Raw genomic sequence first — 26,928 nt, forward strand, 5'->3', positions numbered from 1 at the left:
TTTCATAGCAGCACACATTTAGGAAAAATATATCCATCATAGAACCAAAAAGAGGTCAAAAGACCTTGCTCTAATCAATAATGCAGATACTGTTAGAGCGAGAATACATATCTTACTCGGACATGAATTATGCAAAGCGCATTCTCAAGAACTGCTTTTCAAACACCTTGTTTTAATATTTTTCAAATAAAATAACAAAACGGTGCAAATTATTTATCCCTTTATGTTTTTCCAAAAAAATATTCTGAATGATTGTAAAGTAATCACTTGAAGCTTGCTTAAAAGGAATAAAATAAACCTAATCAGATTTTCCCAGGTTGATTTTATAGACAACTATCTGTGGCTCTAGAATTAGGAGGAACATGCAGGAAACTCACACACGCGAAGGTAGACAACGGGAGTGATGAAGCAAGAACTACCAGTAACGCGCCATTATATGATTCCTTTAAAAAATCTTTTAGCTCTCATTTAACACCACAGCAATATTATTTCTCAGCCATAAAATGAATGGAACTCAAATAATGTGTTAGTCCTTTTAAAAAATTATAATGAATGATTTAATATATTCATATGAGACTAACTCCAAGGAAAAAAATCCCCCAAGCTACAAAAGATCAGGATATTCGTTGAATGAATGATGACTAAACTTTACCACACGTGTCATTGCCGCGCATCGTAAATGTCTAATGCTTCTTCCTGTTGGACTTTAGGTCATCAGGTATTATTTCTGGCTTTCTCTGTATCATCATCAAAAAGCAGAAAAAATAAATTGTATGATTCTTTTCAATGGAAAATAGTTCCCTCTTCTCAAGTTGAAAGTAAGTTTTCCGGAAAAGCTCAGCAGGTATCTACTCTGACCCTCATCGTTCATGTGTAATGAAGAGCACTGGTCTTTCCAGAAGCTTCTGACATTCCCAATCAAAACTTAGGCAAGTTGGGGTTAACTCTTCGTGGCTCCTTAATTATACACAGCTCACTAACACAGAAGCCATGTGGCTGAGCAAACGCTGTGTAAGACAATCAAACTCCGCCTTCCAGTCAGTCAATTCCAACTCTGTTCAGAATATTTTTCCCTTGAAGCTTGAAAGAGGTTAGCACTCATTATTATTATTTTAATATTTTGATCTGGAAGTATTTATTTTTCTTCCAAATAAACCCTTTGCCATTGAGTCGCTTCCGACTCATAGCGACCCCTATAGAACAGAGTAGAACTGCCCCATAGAGTTTCCAAGGAGCGCCTGGTGGATTCGAACTGTCAACCTTTTGGTGAGCAGCTATAGCACTTAACCACTACGCCCCCACACGAAAATGAAGATTTCTATTCCACTAAATATGGAAGGGCACGAAAAGGAAGTCTTTGAATCTCAAACTAAGCGGGGGTCATGGATACGCCTAAGCCAGTTGGCCAAGGAAGGTTACTGCGCACAACAGAATACAATAATTCGATGATGCGAGACATCCATCTAAAATATTTTCATTGTCAAACATCAGAGAAATGCAAGTGGTACTACTGCCTTTGCCTTAATACTTTTAAAGTTTCAATTAAAAACGCTGACAACTTTGCTGTCTTCTATGAAAAAGAAAAAAAAAAAGTCCAATGCCCTTTTAAGTAAGTATTGTACAACTTCCACTGTCATTTTGTCATTTTATACCATTTTGTTTTCTTTTAAATGAAACTGCACCTTACAAATCCATCTTTAGCACCAAGTTTGCAGCTTCCTTTACCGGCTTATCTTTTACACTCATGGTCCCACTTGTCCCTACTTTGAAACATTCATTTTATCCTTCTCAGTTTCTACCCTGTATTGAATACATAAACACACAGACAATGTAAACTAACGTCGGAAACATCCTGAAGGCTATTCATGAGCAACAATGTAAGCATAATACTCAAAGACACCATGCTTCTGTAAGACAGACCTTCCCTTAAACTGAGACCACCATTTAGCAAACAATTTGATTACAAACCAAGAGCCTTAAAAATATCAATCCACTTTGGCAAAGGGATCCTATTTCTGAGATGGATGCAAAGGAAAATAGTAATAAATTTACACAGTTCTGTTGTTCACAACAGCAAAACAGTGCAAGTCCACAGTGGACGACTTTATAAGATGGTATACAATCATAGTGGCTAGTATAGAAAAGCAAGTCATAAACGTGTAGATATATCATGATCATATCTATGTTAAAACTATAATATAAAACCTTAAAAATAAGGTGAGCAACAGTTGTCTCTGGATGGTGGGATACTGGGCAATTTTCATTTTTAACCTTTTACATATTTGTGATTATTATAATAAACTTGTATTATCTTACAAAATAATGAAAGTTAATATTTTAGAAAGATAGGAAAGCAATTCAACAACTTAAAAGTAGTTTATATCCAATTATTCGATTAAACCTGTTGCCATCGACTCATAGCGACCCTATAGGACAGAGCAGAACTGCCCCACAGGGTTTCCAAGGAGTGGCTGGGGGATTCAAACTGTTGACATTTTGGTTAGCAGCCAAACTCTTAACGCCACCAGGGCTCCATTATATGGACAATACAAATGGTTTTATATTTTGAATATTTTCTAATTTTCTTCCATAAGGCTGCATTATTTTATAATCATCTAAAATGAACATTTGGACGCTTTTCTTCATCAAACCAATTCTTAATCTTTCTACTGCCCTGTTACTTAAAAAAAAAAAAAGCCAAAATTAATTACACTTACTGCTTCTGGTCTTGTCTTTTACATTAAGACCCTCCAATATATGAGATACCCTCTCCCCTCAAAAAAGAAAATCACTTTCTTAATTGCTTTATCCTTGATGGATATTCGTAGAAACATATGCGTTTTAAATCAACTAAATGATAGTATCCAACCTGAAAACTGGTGTTTTCCCCTCCTAAAGGAGAAGACAGACTAACTATGATATAGAAAAAGGATGGCGAAATAAAGAAAAAGGTGAAAAAATGAAATTTGCAAAAGGAAAAGAAATCACACGCCATTAAGCACTGGAATATTACATTTTCTCTTCCTGAACGTCACTGTTTCTGAACTGTGCTGAGCTCGGTGTGGGCAACTATAGAGGCATGCATATCAGATGGATCTACTTAGCTCTACAAAACAGGCGTATTTATGGAAGTATGCCTATAAACTGAGAATTTCCACAAAACGAAAAATAACATATACAGTCGAAAAGATACTTTATAGAAAGGCAGTTCTTGAAAATGATCTGCGGATGTTCTTACATGAAATGTCTACAAAACAGGGTGCCCATCTATTCTCAAACAAGAGAACACTTCAGATACGTGCCTAAGTTCTTGAAATTAGAAAACATTTCAAATTTTATCTCATAAATGTCAACAAATATGTAAAAACAAATGCTATTTGAGGGTTCTTTAGGGACAATTTTAGGCTTCTTATATTTTCCAAGGAGCGGCTGATGGATTTGAACTACCGACCTTTTGGTGAACAGCCAAGCTCTTAACCACTGCACCACCAGAGCTCCAATATTTGCAAACCACAATGGGATCTTTTAAGCAAACCTACAGACAAAGTCTTAACCCACAAAAATGATATTTGCTCCAATATGCTTTCTCATGCACGCCTTTCCTATTGCTATTTTGATAGAGGGCACAACACTCGGTAGGTTGAATTCATTCCTTTTCACTTCCAACACTTGACTGATGATGAACAATCTCTTGCTCGCCTCCAGGGTACTCTCTTCTCGAATATTTTCTAATCTCAGCTCTTTCTTTTCAGTGGCAATAAACTAACTAAAGAGGGTGAAACACTCTGTGCACTTGGGTTTCCTCAGGATCTCCATCCTTCAATTTCAGTGTTATATGAATACTAAAAGCAGCACCATTAATCTATCCAATGACTTATAGTTCCCCTCCCTAAAAAGCCCAATGCATTAGAGAACATAATCCAACAACTTTCTATAAAACGGATGTGAGCTAACATCTTACATTTAATATAGCAATAGTTTTAATAATTAAAATAAGTGTCAAGCAATATGGGCATAATAGGAGTTAAGCAGGGCTAACAAAAGTTCGTCTTTCCAAAATATGCATCATATTATGTCGTTTCAGCCCTGCAGTTTACTGACTGTGTGACTTTTGACAATTTACTTAACCTCTCTGAGGGAGGAGTGGTTCTTGTTTGTTTTTTTATTGTAAAAAATGGAAAGTAATAGCATTTACCTTAAAGTGCTTAGAAAGATTAAATGAAATACAAGATAATGAAAGTAAAGTACTCAATAAATAGTAGAGACTTTCATTATGATTGTTTGCATATTTCTGAGTAGCCAAAATCTAAAGGTATACCAGCGAACATAGAACCCAAAATTTTATTACCATTAACCTTAATTCGGATAGACCCAATCTCTACTAGTAACACTCAGATGACGGTCTGATTCAAGTATTCCTAAATGAGGCATGTGCAATTTTCTTTAAGCAATGTTTTCTTTGGAAACTGCTGAGTATGATTATCATTTCTTGGGATGAAAGGCTTTTTGCTTATAGATTGCCATGTTGTATATAAAAGTCTCTCGTTTGATCCTATATGTAAACACAATATTTCCATTGCTGCAGAGGCCCAGAGTGATCAGTGCACTTTAAATGATATAGAAGGACTGAATATTTTTGGTCTAGGCAAAGAAATCCTTCATTTTCCCATTTTGAAGGTCAAGGGAATAAGAAACAGAGGTTGAAGACAGGGCCCTGGTCCGCTGGGAGCCCTGTGGAGTCTAGAGGGTCTGAAGGGTTGGAAAAAGTCCGGTTGCTGAATAAAATGTACTATTTCCTTCTCTTGGAAAATTCCACTTTACTGTTTGAAGATCTGTACCAAGCATTATAACATAACATTTAAGTACGCAATTTTTTGGAAACCAAACGCCTTCAACAAATACACTATAACTTCTCTTTCTGTCCTTTGGCCCCCACTACTCTTTCCATATTAGCCAGAGTAACATGCTAATGACTGCTTCAAAATGAGAAATCTTTAGTTTAGCAAGACACAAGAACTAGACCAAGAAGGCCACCTATGCCTTTTACACAAAGAGGGTTTCCCTTTCAAGTCTTCCCTAAAATCTTTTCCAAGATGTGGGTGCTAAAATATTACCCATCCTTTGAATGGGTCTAGGAGCCCTGGTGGCGCAGTGGTTAGGAGCTATGGCTGCTAATAAAGAGGTCAGCAGTTCGAATCCACCCCCCACTCCTTGGAAACTCTATGGAGCAGCTCAACTCTGTTCTATAGGGTTGCTATGAGTCGGAATCGACGACAATGGGTTTAGAAGCAATGAAGGGAGCCCGTGGGCACTGGGCTGAATTCCGTTACCTACGGCTCGTAGAGCTGCAGATTGAGGGAACCAGGTCACAACAATCTGGCTCCCTCCAAAACTATTATACATTCAGGAGAGTGCTATACACTCACCTGCCTCTCTATAACGGTCCCAAATGGTCTAACATAGTTTATGCACTTAGACACACACACAGTCTAGATCGCAATTACCTTGGCTCTTCAGATAAACTGTAACTTTCTACTGGGAAGGTTCTGCGCCTATACTTGTGTTCAAAGCATAGGATTAAACACGTGGGAAAATAGTTTTTCCTTGATTTATGACACAGTTTAAGGATATGGAGCTGGGTTGTGTCTTATTTCTAAGTATGCCCTGGTGGCACAGTGGTTAAGAGCTCGGCTACTAACCAAAAGGTTGGCGGTTCGAATCCACCAGCTGCTCTTTGGAAACACTATGGAGCAGTTCTGCTCTACCTGTAGGGTCGCTATGAGTCAGAATTGATTTGACAGCAATGGGTTTGGTTTTTTGGTTTTTATGCCAAGACAATTTTTAATCCAGTGTCTTCTGCAGTCCTGGAGTTTTGTTGACATTATAATGGTTTTACCATTCATCTTAATATTAAAGTTATTTAATTTGGTTCCCTGTTCATCTCTAAAAGCAAGTAATTGCAAATTAGGATTCTTAGAAGTGAAGCAATGGTTACCAATGGAAGAACAGTACTAGTGTTTCTTCTTGCTCTTATAATTACTTGAGAGTACTGGTTCCATTAATGCTAACCCTTCTTTTTCCAACCTTAAGGCAAGAGTTGTGGCTGAGTGGCAGAACAGTGGGTTTGGGGCTTGGTCCTCTGGGAACCGACTAGGTTAAATCAAGCAACATGAACCTCAGTTTTCTCTTCTATAAAACGGTCTTGTTTTACTTATTTAGAATGCTATGAGCAAAATAAATAAATAAAAATTTGTTAAAATTCGAGAAAGCATTATCACGCTATGAAAAGCTCTTTGGGAAAAAAAAATGTTGCATTAAGGAATACTAATGTTACAGAGGATACCAAATCAAAAAAAAAAAACCAAACCTGTTGCCATCGAGTCAATTTTGACTCATAGTGACCCTAAAGGACAGAGGAGAACTACCCCATAGAGTTTACAGAGGTTTACATGCATGTTTTAATTGCAAAATTAAACAGTAGATTAGGTATTCAAAAATTACGGTCCCAAAAATAATTTGAAAGAGGGAAAGGTACATGTCATGGATTGAACTGTGTCCTTCCAAAATATATGTTGAGATCCTAACCCTTATTCCTGTGGGTTTTATTTGTTATGCCAATGAGGTCATATTGGTGTAGGGTGTGTCTTAACCCTAATCACCTCTCAGTCGTAAAAAGAGCAGATTAGATACAGATGGGAGAACACACTGGGGAAGCCAGATGCTATATGGGATCACCAAGAACCAAGGAATGTCCAGGGCTACAGCCCTGGTGGCACAGTGGCTAAGAGCTCAGCTGCTAACCAAAAGGTCGGCAGTTCGAATCCACCAGCCACTCCTTGGAAATCCTATGGAGCGGCAGCAATGGATTTAATTTTTGGTTTTACCGCAAGGAAAGAATCAACAGGGCTGAGATCCTGATTTGGATTTCTAGCCTCCAAAGCTGTGAGAAAATAAATTTCCGTTCTTTAAGGTCACCCGCTCGTGGTAACTACGCTACAGTAGCAGTAGCTAACCAAGACAGAACACAATATGCTTACTCTTCTCCCTCACAGGATACTTCTGAGATTTACCCATCTCACCTACGTTCTCTGAGGTATTTGAGAATAATAACATGGAGAAAACAAAATATTTGAGAGGAAAATAATACAGAGAGTGAGCAGTGTTAACAAATAAGCCTTACTTTGAGCCTGAATATTGATTAAAGAGGAAAACCCTCAACGAGACGGACTGACCCAGTGGCTGCCACAATGGGCTCAGCGATTGTGAGGACGGCGCAGGACCGGGCAGTGTTTCCTTCTGTCATGCACGGGGTCGCTAGGAGTCAGAGCCGACTCGACAGCACCTAACAACAACAGCAGTCGATGAAAGAACTAGGGGCATCTGTTCAGAAAATAAGGCTGCTTGGTTTTCCTGAGAAGAATGTGATTCTAAGTTAGGTTCCCATCATCGGCTTCTAGTCAGATAATTTCCAACTCCATTCCTAAAAAAAGTGCAGAGTACATTTACCATGTTTAGAAATGCGAGGATGTCAGCCACTCACAGATTTCCAAGAGGCACTTAAATAAATTGGTGTTTGGTCTTCTTCAGAGGCGTATTAAAGCAGCATCCATGTCAGCAAGCTGCTCCATTTATTCGAAGTGCCACTCACATTCCAACCCAGAGGAGAAGACAAATGACAGATGGGGAGGAAATGCATGTTTTGTTTTGTTTTTTGTTATAAATTCACTTCATTACCTGCAGGGAGTGAAATGCCTAAGGGTCACAAAAAGATCATTCCCACTTTGAGTCTCAGCCTCTTCAGGAAATTAAGCAGATGTTCAGGGACCGTGATGCGCCACACCTACTCCTCTCTCCCACTGGGAAGGGGGCATGTCCCACAGTCCTGCCTCTCAGGGCCGTAATTACACACTTCAGAGAGTCCTAACAAGATCACCTGGGCTCAACTTTTTGCCTTTAAAAACCAGACAAATGACAACCTACTGTCGTAGGGTTGCTTCCGACTCAAGGAGACCCTGTATGTTACACAGCAAAACTGCTCCACAGCGTTTTCTGGGCTGGAACCTTCACAGAAGTAGATCACCAGGCTTTTCTTCCAAGATATTACTGGGTGGGTCTGACCCGCCAACCTTTAGGTTAGTAACCGTAACCGTAAACTGTAACCCATTGCCGTCAAGTCGATTCCGACTCGTAGCGACCCAAGGGCAAATTGTCTGTGCCACCCAAGGACTTCTAAAAATACCCAAACCTGTTGCTTTCTAGTGGATTCCGTCTCATAGCCATCCTATAGGACAGAGTAGAACTGCCACATGGGGTTTCCAAGGCTGTAATCTTTATGGAAGCAGGCTGCCACATCTTTGATAGGGAGGCTGGTAAGTTCGAACTGCCAGCCTTTTGGTTAGGAGCTGAGTCCTAACCAGTGCACCACCAGGGCTCCTTCAGGGACCTCTAAACCAAAAGCCCATTGCCGTCAAGTTGATTCCGACTCATAGTGACCCCATAGCGACTCGATAGGCCAGAGTAGAACTGGCCCATAGGGTTTCCAAGGAGCAGGTGGTGGATTTGAACCGCCAACCTTTTGGTTAGCAGTTGTAGCTGTTAACCACTGCGCCACCATGGCTCCTAAGGACCTCTAGAACTTTACTTAATACTAGAACAAGTTTGACGGTTTTGTGAAATACCAAATACCAAAAAACCTGTTGCCGTCAACTTGATTCTGACTCATAGAGACCCTAGATGACACGGTAGAACTGCCCCCAAAGGGTTTCCAAGGAGCAGCCAGTGGCTTAGAATTGCAGACATTTTTCAGTTAGCAGCCGAGCGCTTAACCACTCTGCCACCAGGGCTCCTCTACCAAATAGCTTAATCAACCACCCTTTCTGGATAAAACAGACTACTGTGGTCCCTACCCACCACTCATCACTCCAAACAAATCCCCAGCCCCACCCTCTTAGGAATGAGCAGCGTGTGTCCTTGGGAGCCTGACTCCTAAGGCGCAGCCCCACACCAATGTCTCCGGGCCACTATCCTTATTTTCAATTTCTGGGGCCTGAAACCGCTCTCTCTTTGTTCTCCACTCATGAGCGAGGAGGGGATTTGAGGCAATGGCAGTGGGTGGATGTGAAAGACAAAAGAAGAAAAAAAAAATTTGAGAGATGACAACCTTTTAACATGCAAATTACCTGGAACTAGTTAAACAGTTGCTCTGACATATGCAAATGTATGCAGATCCACATGGGGCTGTGGATGGGTTGGCCCTTTGAAAAACCCTAGTGCAAGTGGACCTTCTTTAGTCTCTGAAGGTTCCATCCTAAGTGTGTATCCTTTCTCTGGGACAGAGATAAGGAAAGTGAGGTAAAAAGAAAAAAAAAAAATCTAATGAAAGAACGAGCTGCTGTGTGCTGAACACACAGAAAAAAATGAGCAAAAGAGAAAGCGAAGATCAAAAAGAGAGACAGAAGGGCAAAGCTTTTCATATAAAAATAGATGCATATATTTGTAGTGTTTTAGATATTTTTATAAAATCACTGTACAGAATTTTAATCTAAAAAAAAAAAAACCCTTGCTATCAAGTCGATTCTAACTTATAGCGACCCTATAGGACAGGGTAGGGCTGCCCCATAGGGTTTCCAGGGAGCAGCTGGTAGATTCGAACTGCTGACCTTCTTGTTAGCAGCCGAGCTCTTAGGAAACATTATATAAATACATTATAAATATAATTTGTACTACCAAAATAACACAGATTCTTGTATCCCTTCAGCCTAGATTTCCAAGGGGCTCATTTGGCATCACCACCTAATCTGATAGTCAAGAATTCCAACAGTTAAAAAAAAAAAAATACTCTACAAAATAAAACATATATATGGCAATATTTAGGGAGGGAAAGAGAAGTAACCAAAGCTGAAAGAACACAAGGTGGAGAGCTTCAGCTCTGTCAGGGACTGAATTATGTCCCCAAAAAATGTGTGTATCCATTTAGGCCACGATTCCCGGTACTGTGTGCTTTTCCTGTATGTTGTAAATCCCGCCTCTATGATGTTAATGAGGGAGGATGGGTGGCAGTTGTGTTAGTGAGGCAGGACCTGATCTACAAGACTGGATTGTGTTCTGAGGCAGTGTCTTGAGATATAAAAGAGAAAAGTGAGCAGAGAGACAGGGGGACCTCGTACCACCAACAAAGCAGTGCCAGGAGCAGAGCTTGTCTTTTGGACCCAGGGTCTCTGTGTGGAGAAGCTCCTAGTCTGGGGGAACACTGATGAGATGGCCGACAAGAAGGAGAAAGCCTTTCCCTGGAGCTGACGCCCTGAACTTGGACTTTTAGCCTACTTGACTGTGAAGACATAAATTTCTCTTTGTAAAAGCCATCCACTTGTGGTATTTCTGTTGCAGCAGCACTAGATGACTAAGACAAGCTCAGAGACCCCATTCGTTATTTCAACATAAAGGCAGTGTGTTCTAGTGAGAGGTATCCCTGATCACTGAGACCCCGTTAGGGAACAAAGGGTGTGCTGGGAAGCTGCAGGTCATACACACTCAGCTGATCTTCCACTGGCTAGTGCTAAGAACCAACAAGGCTGTAGTTCTGGAGGACAAGGTGACTCTCCTTCGCTAATTCTCTAAAGTGCATCAGTTCACTCAAGCAATGGCACCATCTTGGAATGTCTCCCGCCTGAACGTGGTTTTTATTTCCCACTCTCCCCTTCCTCGATGATATCCTACACCCTCATCCCACGCACTGGTAAAGGCAATACTCCGCCAAATCTTTCTATCCCTGGACATTCCCTCTTCAATGTATCCTACCAGTCCATGCCAGATAAATCTTCCTAAACCATTATGTCATTTATACCAACCCTTGGGCCCCAAAGCTTCAAGGTTCCCTTCAATCTTAAGTAGCCTCTCCACCATCACTGAAAAACCTTCCAGCTCATCTCATCCTCTCCACGTCTGTCTCCAGGCAGCATGACACAGTTGTAAAGATCCCTGGGTTTGAGGTCAAGTGAACAGGGTTAGAAGCCTGATCTCACCTCTTAGCAGTTTGACTTTGGGCAAATCCTTCATCCTCCCTAAGTAAGCTTCCTCTTTAGTAAAACTGGAAACATGATAAAAACTATCTTTGTTAGGTTTCTGTGAGATTTAAATGCAACACTCTTAGTAAAAGTCCAGCTTTTAGTAAGTGCTCAATACATGTCGAGACTATTATCATATATTGTTTATAACCAATCCCTCAGCTGGCAATGTTCCCCACTCCTCTGTATATGTTCAAGTCTTAGCCATCTTCAAAGTCCTTCTAAATGTCCATGTGCACCAGGAAGTTGATAGCTCCCCTGAATCTGCTGTGCATTTCCTGCCAGATATTTGATAGAGCGTGCCTTGAATCACTCAGCCGTTCCCTAGGCAGTTATTATGTCCTTGCTATGGATCCACAAAGAATTGCACTGAATTTTGCAGGTTTGATGATGACTAAGATTCTCAAGCTATTCTCTCAGCCTCTATCAGCAGAGTGTCAACCCTATGATGACAGGTACTGTCATTTTTCTATGTCATCACAGGGGTTGAGGTCTAGATACTGAAGATAGAGTTGTTGGTGAGCTATAGTTGCTGGAATTATGTTCCCAATGTCTGGGAAGTTTTGTCTGTGTATACTGTGAGTCTTCAAGGACATGCCAATCTCCACTTTCAAAAACAGGTCATTCACAGATTTCCCAAAAACCTCCAATGTTCTCTTTCCAACTTCAATTCCAAAAGTCATGACAACAGACTCTGCCCAAAACAACATTTCTCCTTTGCCAAAACTGCCAACAATAATTCAGGTCCTGACAATTTGGACTTGTTATTGTTTGGAAAAAAAAATTAATTCATCTTCTTTTTTTGTCGTGAAAGTTATCAGTCATTCCCCTCAAGAGCTACTCAAAAAGGACATGTTCAGAAATGTGGCTAGAGTGGACCAGGATGACTTGACAGCTGTGGACTGAATATTGTTGAGCTCAATTCTTCTGGAAATGCCTGAGGAGTCTATGCCAGGTAGACATTTGTTGCTTTGTTTAGGCATGATCTGACTCAGGGACTGGGGGCTACAGGTGGTGTGCAGGAGCAAGGAACTAGGCAGAGACGGAGACCGGCAGTCTCATAGCAATCCCGCCTTAGAGAGGTGTTCTCTGCCCATGCTCGCTTCCACTCTTCATCAGGCACAAATATCCAGAAAAACAAAAACGAAGCCAAAAACCCGGTGCTCTTCTGGAAGTGATGAAGTCTAGTAATATGAAGTCTATTAGTCAAAAAAATAAAAGCTTTCAAGGAGAACTTCCATCCTCTAGTGTTATTTGGGAGCCCTGGTAGTGCAGTGGTTAACAGCTCAGCCGATAACCAGAAGGTTGGCAGTTCGAATCCACCAGCCGCTCCTTGGAAACCTAGTGGAGCAGTTCTACTCTGTCCTAGAGGGTCGCTATGAGTTGGAATCAACTCGAAGACAACGATTTTTTTTTCTTTTTTTCTGAGTGCTATTTGGGAACTTGAGAGAATCATGGGGATCTAGAGCAGAACTTACCAACAGAATTTTCTGCAACGATAGAAATGTTCTATATATGGTCTGTGCCATATGAGTATTTGAAATGTTGCTAGCTTGACTAAGCAATTCAATTTGAAATTTTAATTCTATTTCAATTTAATAACCTTAAAATAAAATTTAACATGGAGACTAGATGAACCTCTGAAACTACTGCCCTAAGATAATCTTTAAACCTTAAACCCAAAATATCCCCTGAAGTCTTCTTAAAACCAAACAACGGTTTAGCTTAACTAGTAAAGAAGGTCTGCCTTGAGCATTGTGCTCTTTTCAGAACTATCTATACAGGATCGAATTGACAACAGCAACTCGAAAGATTAAATAGGAACCTTAGGGGGCAGTGAGTTCATGTTAATGCAGGAGGAACAATTCAGAAAAGGAGGCTGAGAACGGCTGCACAACTTGAAGAATGTAATCACTGTCACTAAATTGTACACGTGGAAACTGTTGAATCAGTGTAGGTTTTGCTGTGAATATTAACAACAAAATAAATAAAATTATTAAAAATTAATTAATTAATTAAATGGCCATCTGTGGGTAAACCTAAACCAAATCCATTACCATCAAGTCAATTCCAACTCACAGTGACCCTACAGACAGAGTAGAACTGCCCCATAGGGTTTACAAGGAGCAGCTGGTGGATTCAAATTGCCGACCTTCTGGTTAGCAGTCGAGCTCTTAACCACGGTGCCACCAGGGCTCCCATCTGTGGGTACGGGCTACCATACTGCATAGAGCAGGTTTAGAGCCGTCACTTAAAGTTCACCAAGAGTCTTTATTCAATACTCAATTTTTTCAAAAACTGTCCTAGAAGGAAACAGGTCTCAAAAACGTGCAGTCCTGCTCATGACCATGGGACTGCAAAACCAGTGTGAATTAGCAATCAATCCACTATCCCAAACAATCACAATTTTTCGAACTTCACCTACTTGATGGGCTTTTCCATGCTTCTTGCTATATAGCCTTAAGGACAAAACAACAATACAATAAATAAATAAACAAAAACTTTAAAAGGATGATCGTCAATTGCTTCTCTGTTTTGCAATCCGAGTGTCCTTGCATTGTGCTAACTGAAAGTCATAAGAAAAAACAGAATGCCTGATGGTGGGAGAAAAAAGAGCCGAGAACTTTTGATGGACAGCAAAGGCGTAAAGGATTGAAGGATCAAAAAACCCAAACCAAACCTGTTGCCGTCGAGTCGATTCCAACTCACAGCAACCCGACCAGAGCAGAACTGCCCCACAGGGTTTCCAAGGAGTGTCTGGTGGATTCAAACTGCCAAACCTTTGGTTAGCAGCCGAACTCTTAACCACTATGTCACCAGGATTTCCAAACCCTATGATTGTTCAAAATAGGAGGCATATGTGACAATAATCAGATAAAGTGGAAAGCGGATAAATTTTAAAATGTATTTTGCCAGCACAGCAGAATGCAACCCCAGGGCCCCATAATACTGAAGCTTCAAGGGCCCTAAAACATCATCCACTTAAAGCTGTCCTGCAGGCAAATTAGTAATTCGAAGCCCCGGGAAGGAAGTGCTCAGTATCCTTGAGATAAGAGCCAAGCTGGGTCCCAGATCGCCTGCTTTGTGCCCTCTCGCTATGCCCTTCACCCTCTTGCTGAGCACAGACTGAGCCCGCGTGGAGAACCAGCCTCCGCTCCATCCTCACTTGTCCCAGTCTCTGGTGAGCAGAGAACAGACTGACTTCACCAGGCTGTTCTGCTCGACACCAAAGCTACCTCCACTGACACAGCACTCCTAAAGACCACGCAACTGACCAGGCACGACGTGAAAAAGGACGTTATCGTAAACAAACGTTCCAACACAATGCCTTCCACTGAGACGGTGTTTGAGTATAACATGTATTTTGCCATGAAACTGGCTTGCATTGTACTCAAAAGATCCACGGGTTCAGGAGAGAAAGCTCAAAATTTCCAAAGCAAATGACTACTCATTACGTTTTTGGTGACTCGACGGACAATGAAAACATACTAAATTAAAAACAAACAATTGTTTTAAGGCGGGGGCTGCAATTTTCCTTTGGGAGCTAGAACTTAGATGTCATCTATCTCAAAACTCCCATTTTACAGGTGAAAAAAACTGAGATCCAAGACTAAATGACTTTCTCCAGGTTACACAGCTACGGAGTAGAACTGGGTCTTGGAATGTCTGTCTCCAGTTCAGAGCTTGCTTTAATCTAGAAAGAATAGTAAGATAGATGTCTAAAATCAGAAAAGAAAAAAGAAAAGGACAATTATCCTGTAGACATCACAGTTATTTTTAAATGTTTGATATTTTCTATTTGAGCTGCATTTTGACATAAAATTTCCGAGGGTTTGGTATGTCATTACATGGAGTACTGATGGGAAAAAGAAAATATGTCTCAGCAACCATGTAAAAGATCAGGGAATAAGTCTACTTAACTGTCTGAATTTCCTAAACTATTCCGGCCCTCAGATAATCTGCCACGTTACTGCCAATAAGAGCAAGAGATAAAGAACACGGTACATTTTAAACGTCACGTACTCTGAATTGCATACTGTGCTCTTATAAATGACTCCATCAGAGTAAAAGAAAACACTAAATAAACACAAGAACAGGGCTTACATTCTGGTGCTGCTGGTCTTGTTGATGATAACAGATTTCCCTGTCTGATCCACATTGTGATCCAGCCCAAAGTAAGCCGCCACCCGATGGACAAGCATCCTCTGATACGATGACATCTGTGGGAACTTTTTATAATGATTACTGCAGCGGAATGCAAGAAAAAGCGCAATCAGCGTTCCCGTTTCCGTCCTGTGTTAGGTTTGACAGGTACACCCACAAAACCATCTCTCTTTCATCCCAGCCACGAAGCCAATTTCATCTCTGGCATCACTTCATGTCCTCATTTCCAGACACATTTCCCACTTCTTATGGATTTATTGATTAAGCTACAATAAGTATCATTGTTTCAGAGTTGCATATTTCTCTTGCCAAAGAGAACTTAATGGCTGTTGGAAAGCATTTTATTCTGGTCGATGATACCTTATCAACGTAGCCAGGCACAGGACAAATGATGTGACATAATACGTGTCTGCAGATGACTGTCTGGAGATGTATCATTACAGTGTGTGCAGGACAATTATTTCCAGGCATAACTGACTGCAGCCAGCTGGAGCCCATTAAAAAACTATAATAAAAACGAAAAGGGTCGCTTCTTGTTACAACTACTCTACGCTAATCAGCGGCCCCTGTTTATAGCCATTTCGTCAGCAATTTAACAAGCAGGCGCTCACATGGTCCAAGTAACAATTCCCATCAGCATATACCTCCTAACTTCGACAGCAGCCCCACTGAACAAACCAGGGAACTAATGAAACGATGCTTTATATCTATCCCTAAATAGGTAATTAAATCCAAATATCAAACTAAGACCCATCGTGTAAATTAACCAGCATTACAATTGGACATACTTGTTGTCAGCAATGAAATCAATAATTTCCTGCTCCATTTTCAAGAGTATCATCCTGTCCCTGAAAAATAAATATTAAAATAATTTTTTGGGTGAATTTTCCATTCCCAAAAAAGTTCATTTAGACATATGTTGCACGTGGCTGCGTTGTCCATTTATATACTATTTCATTATACTTAAGATTTTTTTCCTCCCATTTGCTAAGTATTTTATAATACTGGAACTTTTGTAGTTTCAGTGTTATGACATGCAAGGTCTTAGGTCTATAAAAAAACATGAAATAAATAGCATATTTCATATGAATAGGAGACTGGAACAATCCACTGTAGATGGATACCTAACTGCATTGAAACATCACTGGTTTATTTAACATCACTAATTTTCAGACTCCTGTTCTTCTCTTAGGAAGTTTCTTTTTGTGACCAGAAATGCAGAACTGGTACACTATCATTTATTCATCGGGGTACCTTCCCAGGAATGAAGACTATCTGTGAACAGTAAAACATGCAAACTATAAACCAAAACGAGAAAATACAGGAGCTGGTGTAAGACATCGGGGAGGGGGCCTGCATTTTAAAACTGTCTTCCTGGAAAGATTTGGATTCACTACTTGGATTCTAATATTCCATCTGAACTTTATAAAAATAAGAGGCTTATTTAAGAAGTTACCTGGAGTTATTCTTTAATGTGTTAATCAGAAACTCGTGTAAATCTATGCCTGTAGAATCCGTATATTCTTGGCTGCAATCTGAAATAAACAGCAGGACGGGGTTGTCAGGAATGATGGTGGAGAGGTGAGGGAGGGGCGTTTTCCAGTCTTTCCTGTTCCCCTGTCGCTGAGGTAAATTTTAGGTGAAGCTATTGGTGTGGAAGATACATGTTTCAAACTAGCAGCCTGGCAGTATGATATCAGAATGAAAATGAGATTTGAGGATTGGGAACATGCAGGAGATTCTGAGGCTGGGAAAGTCCACCTGTCACAGGCAGGGAAGTGGGCACCGTCAAGGTAGGGGTGAGGAGGGCTGGATGGAGTCACACGTCACCTGTTCATTCTGGACTGTAAATCACCAAGGGCACACCCCCCACACTTAGGTACTCCCTGCCCACACAGAGAGGGCTCACGAGTTTAAGATCTCATGGAACTCTCCCTCTCTTTAAAACTGAGAAGGCGGAGAAAATGAACACCAGTTCTGTGACAAGAATATCTAAATATTAATCAGTATAAAACACAGAAGGTCACTATTGCCAAGTCTTCCAAGACTCCCTCTGATGCTAGCTAATGCTTCATTTCTGAAACGGTTTGAGGAATCTGCACCTCCTTCCTCTCATGTATACACCTTGGATTTTAGCCATGCATCAGTAGAGATGACCGTGACGAGCAGGTGTGCAGCTGGGAGCATAATATTAGGAGCAGCCGATCAAATGCCCTAGTCCTTCTCCGGTATTAAAAAACAAACCCTAATGCAACCCGTTTATTCACATGAATCTCTTCTGACTTCCTTGACATTCTTCATTTCAACTTTTTTTGTTTTTTTCTCTATACGCTTACACGTACAGTGACAACTTGAATTCTGAACTGAATTTTAGGTTTGGGGGCTTCAGAAGGATTGGCCTTTTTTCTTGACAAACTTGTTATTGAAGTAGACGTGTGTTTTTTTTTTTTTAAAGAGAACTTATGAGGTAGTATATATGGATAGGTGCAGGGATCAAATTCATGGGTCCCCGATAAAAGGTTACACATGCATTCCACTGACATCTACAACTATGCTTGGGGGATCTCACCACTTCTTTACTGAAAATTGCTCATCCTCTTTTGTCTTTTAAGATAAACATGAGAGTTAAGATATAAAACTGGGTGTCTTCACTGTTCATCAATCCAAGTGATTTGAAGCAGTAAACCTGAATTAAGACAGATTTGTATTCGCTCCATCGTGTGGGTTTGTCACTGGAATCAGGAAAGCCAAATGGAAATCTAAATAAATATGTGATCCTGAAAAAAACAAGAAACAAAAAACCCACCCTGGCTACACAAATAATGACACTGTGAACAGAAAGAGAATCCAATTCACATCTTCTACACATACACATACCTACACACACAGAACCATGTGTGAGCAGCCTGGTGGCAGGTGAATAGCCGTGTGAAATCTAGAAGGTATTCTGTGACTAATTATGTGCCCAAATCGAGTAAGTTAAGGAAACATTTCCACATTCACCTTTTGATAACATTCTGATCTTGGGTTTTTCAGAGGTTTTATCTTTGTTTTTATCCTTTTCTTTTTCTCTTTCAGAGTCATCTTTCCTAGATTTATCATCCTCTTGCAGGCTGGGAAAACTGGAAAGCTGTAAGTGAATTGATTCCTGTTGGGGAAAAAATATAATAATTTAGGGCCAGATTTAATCATCTCTGCCTGGTTTCCCATTTTGCACAGAGGTTATTAAGTACAAGAAAAAGAAAGCCAGGTGCAGTTTTTTTTTTTTTTTTTTTTTCTTTAACTGGTAAAAATTAAACCTGTCAGAAAAATAATTGCCCTTTAAGGAGAATTTAACTTTAGAAGTCAATGGGAGGGCATGCGAATCATCTAATACTAAAACTTTGCCTCATGAATATTGACTTTAAGCAAGTTAAATGCCCGTAGATCACAACTCTTATTTTCTCTACAGGTTTACTTTTCAACATTAGGAAAAAAAATTCCTTATCAGTAAGCTTGCATCACAGCTACTATAATGTCTCAAAAAAAAAAAGCCTTCTGTGGTTCTTTTCTGTAATTCCTTACACGGAGAAACTGGTACAAACACAGACAGGCACACATTATGAATCATCACTACAGACAGAACAGACAGAAATAAAGGCCCTAATAGCCAATTCACAATAAAAAACCTATTTTAGAACTGTATCAACAATGATTTCTACTACTATGAAAAAACAAACTATACAATTGCAGGGATACTAGATATATAATATTTTCATAATTGTTGACAAATGCCATTAATAAATCATCATGATGTATAGTTATGATAAGCACCACCTTTTAGAAAAGGTAGAAAGTATAATTATATTTACCATAAATGAAATATAATTATTTAATATTATTTTCATTTTAGTATCAATCAATCCTTTCCAAAGTATAAGATTCTCCTGAACCAATGCCATATCAGATCAATCATTTCAAGTATTGCGGCCGGATCCCCTTTTATGCTTTTTTTTTTTTTTTTTGCACTGAAAACAGATCATTTTGTATTAACTTTTATGAGCCATTTGGTTGATTGAATGTTCATTGTTTTGAAGAAGAATGAGCCAAATCATGTTTTTTTTTTTTTTTAGTTGTTTGAAAAATCTATGCTATGATTAAAACTATGACAAATGAGCCAATATTAATTCCACCTGTTCTTATGTAAGAGCTTACTTGACAGGAAAGCTTTCTTTCACTAGTGACATTAAAATTTATGATGTAGGGAAGAAATATATGACTAATAGCATCTCTCACTAAAACTAAACTAAGGCTCCCTCTACATGTGACTGTGCTGATGCCTGTGCCGCCTCAAACTATAGTCAGTCTGCGTTCTTAGCAGTTCTTCTTAAACTTGGCCCATCTGGTGGGCAGAAGTTAAATACATGGTTGGCGAGTTAGACACATGGTTGGCATAAACAAAGCCAAGTTTCTCTTTAAGGAGGGGCTCCACTGTGACACCACTGGCTGGAATAAAAAGTTACCAAGCTTGGAAAGACACGTGATACAGAGAAGGAAACAAAACACGTCTCATGCCAGCTACGTATCTAAGGCTGGTTTCCTGACACGCAACATGTTTATCCTGGGGATGGACCTACACAAAGTATGTAAAACTGAGTGTAATTTGATTCTAGGGTCTCTTATCACATCATTTGGGATAGAAAAGTCTTAACCTGCAAAGCTTCAATAAGGTTCTAGGATTATGACTTGTTTCTACTTGCTAAGGAGACAGGTGGAACATTTCTGGCTCTGAAAACATGGCAGGGGAAGGGGAAGAATCAATTGGACGGGTGATCAAGAGGGGAAACTGAAGGTACCCAAACCATGAAAGCGGTCTCATTGCTTCTTCAAAACTGGCTGAACCATCCAGCCTCTGTAAGTTTAAATCTAAAATCAAAGAGGCTTGGACATAGAAATGCAAGAGCAGGCGCTAAAGAACTCTGTCTACAAAAACGGAGAAACTGATGCTATGTGTTGACGAATATCATGCTCAGAAAAATACGTGTCTTTTCTATACAGAAATATACATTAAGCTGTTGAAAGAACACACAAAAGTGCTATAGAGTTGGTAAAAAACAATCTGTTATTTTTTAATATTTTTATTGAGATGCTCAATAATAAAATACAAGTGTTAATAAATACATCGGTACAGGATAAGTTTATATCCAACAACAGTAAAATAAAGATTCAAGTTGCAGTAATACACTGATGGGTAAACAGTATAACATTAGAAAAGCAAAACTCTTTGAACTTAAGGACAGACTGAACCATCAGGTCTGGGTCTGAGATCAAGTAATACAGGTAGCAAGAGTTTTTCCCCCACAGGAAAATGAAGGCAGTTCTCCAAATACTGTGAATGTACAAACATTGGGGAAGCAGTACAATCCGTATACTGTATACCTCTGCCAGTGTTCTCTGGGATTCAACTTTCCACACTTTGTAAATGCCAGTGGTACCTAGTGACAGCACTGCATCTAAGCGCAAAGGTCTGCTCTTCTACTCTCTAAGAAAGCAGCATGGCCCCCTGCTTATATGTGTGTCTGGATATTTTCTATCAGCCCCCTACTCCCGCCATCCCTCAGCCAGTGCAAAGAGGAGCTTGCAGGATCTAATTCTCCCCTACAAAGCTAGTCTTGGTTTCTGAGCTTGAGCCAGCGGGAACAAAGCACCGTTTGCCTCTGATTTCTCTGCACCAATTGTATGGAGAAACTAGACTTAGGTCCAGGACGGGCACTATGACACAGGTGATCCCTTAAAAAAATTTCCTCCTGGGACCTTGTCAAATGGGACACAAGACAGATTAAGTCCTCCTCTGCCTGGCGTTAGGAGTGGGGGGCAGCTGGGACATTACTTCTCCCAGGGTTTGTCAGTCTGCAGAGGTACCATGGATCATGTGCAGTGCGTTACAACCATCCGTCAACAGTTAACGATACAAGCTGTGATATTCACATTGTCTCCTCTTTTCAATCTCCAGGAAAAATAGAAGCACAAATAAAACGCCGAAGAAAAGCCACACGTTTCTCAAGGCCCAGGTGAAATAAAGCTTGTGTTTGAAACATAGTGATGGCAACTGAAGGCCTGCCCACGCCTTTTGACATGAGTGGCATGTTAAGAAAATGGGGCAAGGGGAAGAAAAAAAAACCACACCCACACACACCCACACCCACACCCACACACACATCCCCCCGCCCCAACACACACACATCACTCCACTCTTAGGACAAAATCTATAAGGAATTTATTTTTGGTCCTTTTAAAGAAAGTGCTCTTAATGCTCTCTGTGTCCATGAGGAGAATTTAGAGCATTTCAATGGAAGTAAGAAAGTGAAAAGCAAAACAAAACAAAACTTGCAACTATTGATGGCTTAATCAATTTTCCCTCCCCTGGGCTCAGATAAATCATTTTACTTTTGCCTTGACTGCTCTCAGCCTCTGAAAAAAGAAGGGGAATTACAGCAGCAAGACTGTTTATATAAAAGCTATTATGATGCCTAAAAGGCACACAAAAATAAATATGATGTGAAGTTTCCCATTTTGCCATGGATGAGTTGTGTTGGGATTTGAATTTTTAGAACCTAATAATCTTGCTGTAAAGGAGCAAAAATAAGGGTAAGGATACACAGAGATATATTAATAATATTAACTTAAATTCACCATCAGCTCAGAGTCATTTCTGGACCATATTTTCAGGATGGAGAAACCTCCACCAAAGCCCATAAAAGTATTCTGCCAAAGTTCAATGCACCTCATTACTATTTTCTTAAGTTTCATAAAAGCCAAGAGTTGTGTTTCCTCTAGGCAAGCGTATCTCGGAGGACTGAGAGATAAGACATCCCCACTAAGGAGGGAGACGGCAGACTTAGGACTGTATTTGGTGCAGCCTTATCAAGAGAGAGACTGAGGAAATACCGCACTGCTGTGCTTACTTTTTATTTAAGTTTTAATCTAAATTCTTTTGCATTCCTTTTCATTTGCAGTTTTCAGAGGGTCTGGAAAAAAGCAAACGTAATACTCTGTGACAAACTGTAAAAACCATTTTAGAATGTCTCATAAACAGGGGATGAAGCCAGAAAGCTAAGTCTTGTCTTCAATTATTTTTGTTTTTCCTCCCCCAAAACGCTAGTTAGCACCAAACTAACATACATGCACACAGAGGTGGACTCCGTTCATGCAGCTAACGATAAAGGCAGGGGAGATACCTGATCCTGAAGACTTTCGCCTCCTGGTCTGGCTGATGACTCCTCACACACAGCAAGACTGCGAGTCAGTTTACCTTTCCCTGCTCCTGACTGCGGGAGGGCGAAAGAAAAAGGGAAGGCAAGGAAAATAAAGAAGACAAACAGAAAACACTCTCAGGCCAGCAAAACATCTCCGTGTTTGCATTAAATTCTCAAATCAGATTCATAAAACTGAGCTCCAAGGTGGTTACCCAAGGCTGTCTCCGTGGGCCCCAAGCACCAGACCCCTGTGGCTCATGGGAGTGGAGGGCCAGGAGTCTGAATGGATGCATTTAAGGTACACTGTCAACAAATCATGCCCATCACATTGAGAACATATGGATGAGGAATAAATCATTGTCACTTCGTGAAAATGCAAGGAGAAAAAAAATGACTCAAAAAAAAAGAATTTCTACTAAAACTCAGTTTGGAAGGGATTTGACTGAAAAGATGCTTGAAAGGCGGAAGACTTTGTAATAACACCAAGTTTACTTCAAGTTAGAAATCAGTTGGTGAGATGGAAACATTTTACCCTAAGTTTTATTTAAATAAAATTTGTTTAAAAACCTACTTCTTTTGGAAAGCACTGTCAATCTCCAAGGGTAAAAACGGGATCAAATGTATACATCTGCAGCTATGCCATACACCAAATGCTCCAATTAAAAAGCCCACAGAGTGACGTGGAAACACACACTGGAACAAAACCCCAGTAGAAGTAGACAGCAACAGAATAGCCAAGATCGACCACAGTATCAGTGCACACCCATCTGGACTGCTGGCAAGCCCTTTAACTCCAATGTGAAACTCAGTTTGTACCCATGATATCAGGTCTACACAGAATCTCTCGAGAACCCTACCTTAGATTTTCTTCTCTCTTGGTTCTGAGCCTCCAGCCGCCTCTGTGTGTTAGAAAAGAAAACAAAATACAAAATAAAACAAACAAACAGTATACCAACAACCACCAGAGAGAGAGAGATGTAAAAGGTGTCACTACAGTCGAGAAATCAACAATAACAGCAAGGAGGAATTATAATCACCAGGGAGAACTCTTCCTTTCCCAGCTTCTCAAAACTTGACCATTGAACCTTTAGCTCTCTCTCCTCACAGCAACTATTGGAGAGGGGAAAAATCCCTCTTGAAGACTGGCCATTATGTGATTATGTGCAATACTTACAGGCTATTTGTAAGCACAATTTATCTCTACCAAATCTCTTTGTCTCATAATCCTGGCATATTTAATCACATTACTTTTTCAGTCCTGTCAATCACTCTCATTCTTTTTTTTTCTTTTTTCCCCTCCTTTCTGATCTCTCTGAGGTGTGAACTCTAGGGTTTAGGATGGCTTGCTAATAAGATTCAAACCTTACAATGTCCATGAAGGTTGACACAGCTCACATCTGTGATTTTTCTTACAACACCATGAGTTGGGCCTTCAGGTGTGACATGGAATTGCAAATCTATTTTTAAAAATTAACCATCCTAAATTTGCCACAGAACAGTAAACACATGGTATACCCTGAAGTGGTCTGGAAATAGGTACTGGGATGCTGTGTGCAAATTCTGACATCAAATACTTTCTTTGGAAATTTTTCATTTCAAAAGGCATCTGAGGGCTCAAATCAGTAGGGGAAAAAACAGCCGATCAATACTGGGAAAGAAGAGGATTAGCTTTACGGGTTTCCTACTCATTTAACTAGTCAAATTCTAAGAAGGACATGAAGAAGGAGGAGAAGGAGCAGGAGGAGAAGGAGCAGAGGAAGGAGAAGGAGCAGAAAGAGAAGGAGCAGAAGGAGCAGAAGGAGAAAGCAGAAGGAGAAGTAAAAGGAGCAGGAGGAGAAGGAGCAGGAGGAGAAGGAGCAGAAGGAGAAGGAGAAGGAGCAGAAGGAGAAGGAGCAGAAGGAGAAGGAGCAGAAGGGGAAGGAGCAGGAGCAGAAGGAGAAGGAGCAGAAGGAGAAGGAGAAGGAGCAGATGGAGAAAGAGAAGGAGCAGAAGGAGAAGGAGCAGAAGGAGAGGAAGAAGACAACGACAATGCATTCTATGAAGGAAGGAAGCTGCATACCAGGTGTGAGAATCGAAACTTTTCAGGCTCACCTGCAGTTCCAGCTTCTCCTCTTCATCCAGACTCTCCGATTTAACTATGCCGTTCTCTGGCGTGGCCGCCTCCTGTTCAGTCCTGCCTTCCCCCACTATTGCCTGATTCAGGTCGCTTTGCTCAGACATTCTCCCAGACACAAATTAAAATAACAAGGTTTGATGCCCTGGAAGGTGAAGATGCCAAAAAATTCAATTAGTGGTGGTGCAGTATTTACTAATACCCTTGAGCCATTTCATTTCTCCCTTATTTTCAAATCCAAATAAGCCACTCAGGCATTCCTGCCTGCTTCATAGAAAAGGAGAATAAAATAAGATCAAGGACTCAGGGCATACACAGGAGGCAGATGGGGCCACCCCATCTGTACCCCCTACACACACACACACGTGGATACACCTTGCCATCAAAATGGGTCAACAAATCTCACATGGAGACGTATAACCCTTGCATATGCACCAATCCCCGTGCCCCACTGCAAAGAGGGAGAAGAAGAAGAGACTATTCCTCTAACTCCTGACGCTCGACTTCTGAGTCAAGAGGTGGTGTCAGCGTTCTATCACACAACAATTATTCACAAGGTTCAACCATAGACAACACGTTAAGAATACAGCACACTCTCCAAAGGGCAAGAATCAACTGAAGAGGTAACAATTCAGTATAAATATGGGATCTAAACTGCAAGAAACCTCTCAGGGTCATCACTTCCAGGCTTCAAACTGACAGCTACATCATTAAAAGCATAAGCTGCATTCCCAGCTCCCATCAGGAGCTGGTGCAGCGCAGATCCTGCAGAAGGAAGTCTCTGGCAGGCAGCTCTAATGAAGCTACTACAACTGAACTCCCCTAACTCTGGGCTCTCCATAGGCTACTATGCAGATGCTGGAAATGGCTTTTCAAAGTTAAAGCTTGTTACTGTTTTCTCTCCCTGCCGCTGTAAAACCCTGGCCACCTCTCTCTGATGTGTTGTCAAATGAGGCCCATGAATAATTTAGCATTTATTTCCTCTTAATTCTTTTTTTTTAAGATGTGGGAAAAAGAGAAAGAAAAGGAGAGAGAGGAGAGAGAGAAAGAAAGCAAAAAGAAACTGTAGCTTAAAAAGTCAGTTCTTTCACAAAAAACCCCAAGCAATGACTGTCCGGGCCCCAGTGACTACAATGGTGATTATTATTAGACAAACCAGTGTTTTGATGTTTCTCTGGGAGCATTTAATTACCATGTACAGATTCAGTGACTTTATTTCCACTGGAAAGAAGAGGCATGAGAAAAATCTAAAACCCAGCAATTTTTGTTGCAAATTGGCTAAAACCCACCATGACAGAGCAGATGGTATCTAATGATACCTTTAAAAAAAAAAAAAAAAAAGCAAGCTCATTTAGAAAAGGATTCTGGGAATTTAAAAGAAAAGTTTTCCAAAAGGACAGTGGTTGGAGTATTTGAACGCCTAGTGAGGGATGCTTTTAGGTTGTGGGAGGTTTCAGCATATTCCATCCTGGACATTCTAACCAATTTCTCATATTTCAGTGATACTTGATATGTGTGTATGTGTGTGGTTAAAAAATAAAAACTGCAGTTTCCCAACGGCAAACAGCTTGCTTCTCAAAGCACTGGGTCGGAGGAGCAGAGAGGACTTCTATTACCCTAACTCTCTTTCAGAGCATTTCAATAAAGAACAACAGATCGCAACCAAACTGGCAATGTGGTGAGCAAACTGAGCTTTAATTTTCCAAAGTATAAGCCAACTGAGTTCCCAGTACAGATCCTGCCCGTTTTGGCTGCATTCAAAATGAGCTCTTCTCAGCAAACAAGCTCATTTGTGTACACAGAAAAAAAAAAATACAGATGAGATGACAGACAGGCAGACAACAACATCGTTACCTTCCACGCAGGGTTCCTGCTGTACGTCTGGACAACTTACTAGCGGCTTCTGCCGTTCTACGCCAGGAAAATCCACACAAGTGATCAGAGACAGCCGGAGTCCCATGTCCCCATTAACAGTTCGGAATGTCCATCTCCATGCCCTTACACAGTTGGACACATCATCGTCCACCTGAAAAAAGACGAAAAGTAAATAATAATAATTGCAGTGATCATGGTAGGGGTGAAGGACGAAATAAATCAGACCAGTTTCTAACAGTAATGACCAGCTTCCAGCAAATCACGTTCACAGCTTGATCCGGCTCCACCTGTCTCAAGCTGCCTCCTTCTTGTCTAATGAAGGCTACAGCCGGCTGTTCAAGTCAGCACCGCACCCACGCAGAAGCTAAAATTAACAATTGCATTATGCACCCAAGATTACTCACTTCAGTTTTAACCTTTTTTAGTGAAATCTCGCACTTTGTATATTTAAAAAAAAACAAGCTTGTGTGTTTGCTTC

At 40.5% G+C, this 26,928-nt stretch overlaps 1 protein-coding gene across 1 annotated transcript in view; it reads right to left on the minus strand.

Annotated features, from left to right (window-relative positions):
* The window catches only part of ARPP21 (cAMP regulated phosphoprotein 21), a 139,281-nt gene extending 112,773 nt beyond the window's left edge, over nt 1-26,508 (minus strand). The window contains exons 1-8 of the mRNA XM_023732205.1: nt 26,430-26,508; nt 24,554-24,720; nt 23,320-23,361; nt 22,445-22,534; nt 18,231-18,375; nt 16,684-16,762; nt 16,016-16,075; nt 15,168-15,308 (exon numbers count right to left, since the gene is read on the minus strand). Of these exons, the coding sequence (XP_023587973.1) occupies nt 15,168-15,308; nt 16,016-16,075; nt 16,684-16,762; nt 18,231-18,375; nt 22,445-22,534; nt 23,320-23,361; nt 24,554-24,682 (686 nt within the window). The 5' untranslated portion in view covers nt 24,683-24,720; nt 26,430-26,508. The remainder of the gene's footprint in view (nt 1-15,167; nt 15,309-16,015; nt 16,076-16,683; nt 16,763-18,230; nt 18,376-22,444; nt 22,535-23,319; nt 23,362-24,553; nt 24,721-26,429) is intronic.
* Nucleotides 26,509-26,928: the final 420 nt, after the last annotated feature.

The sequence above is a fragment of the Trichechus manatus genome, unplaced genomic scaffold (genome assembly GCF_000243295.1).
Source record: "Trichechus manatus latirostris isolate Lorelei unplaced genomic scaffold, TriManLat1.0 scaffold00049, whole genome shotgun sequence".
In the NCBI taxonomy this organism is placed as follows: Eukaryota; Metazoa; Chordata; class Mammalia; order Sirenia; family Trichechidae; genus Trichechus; species Trichechus manatus.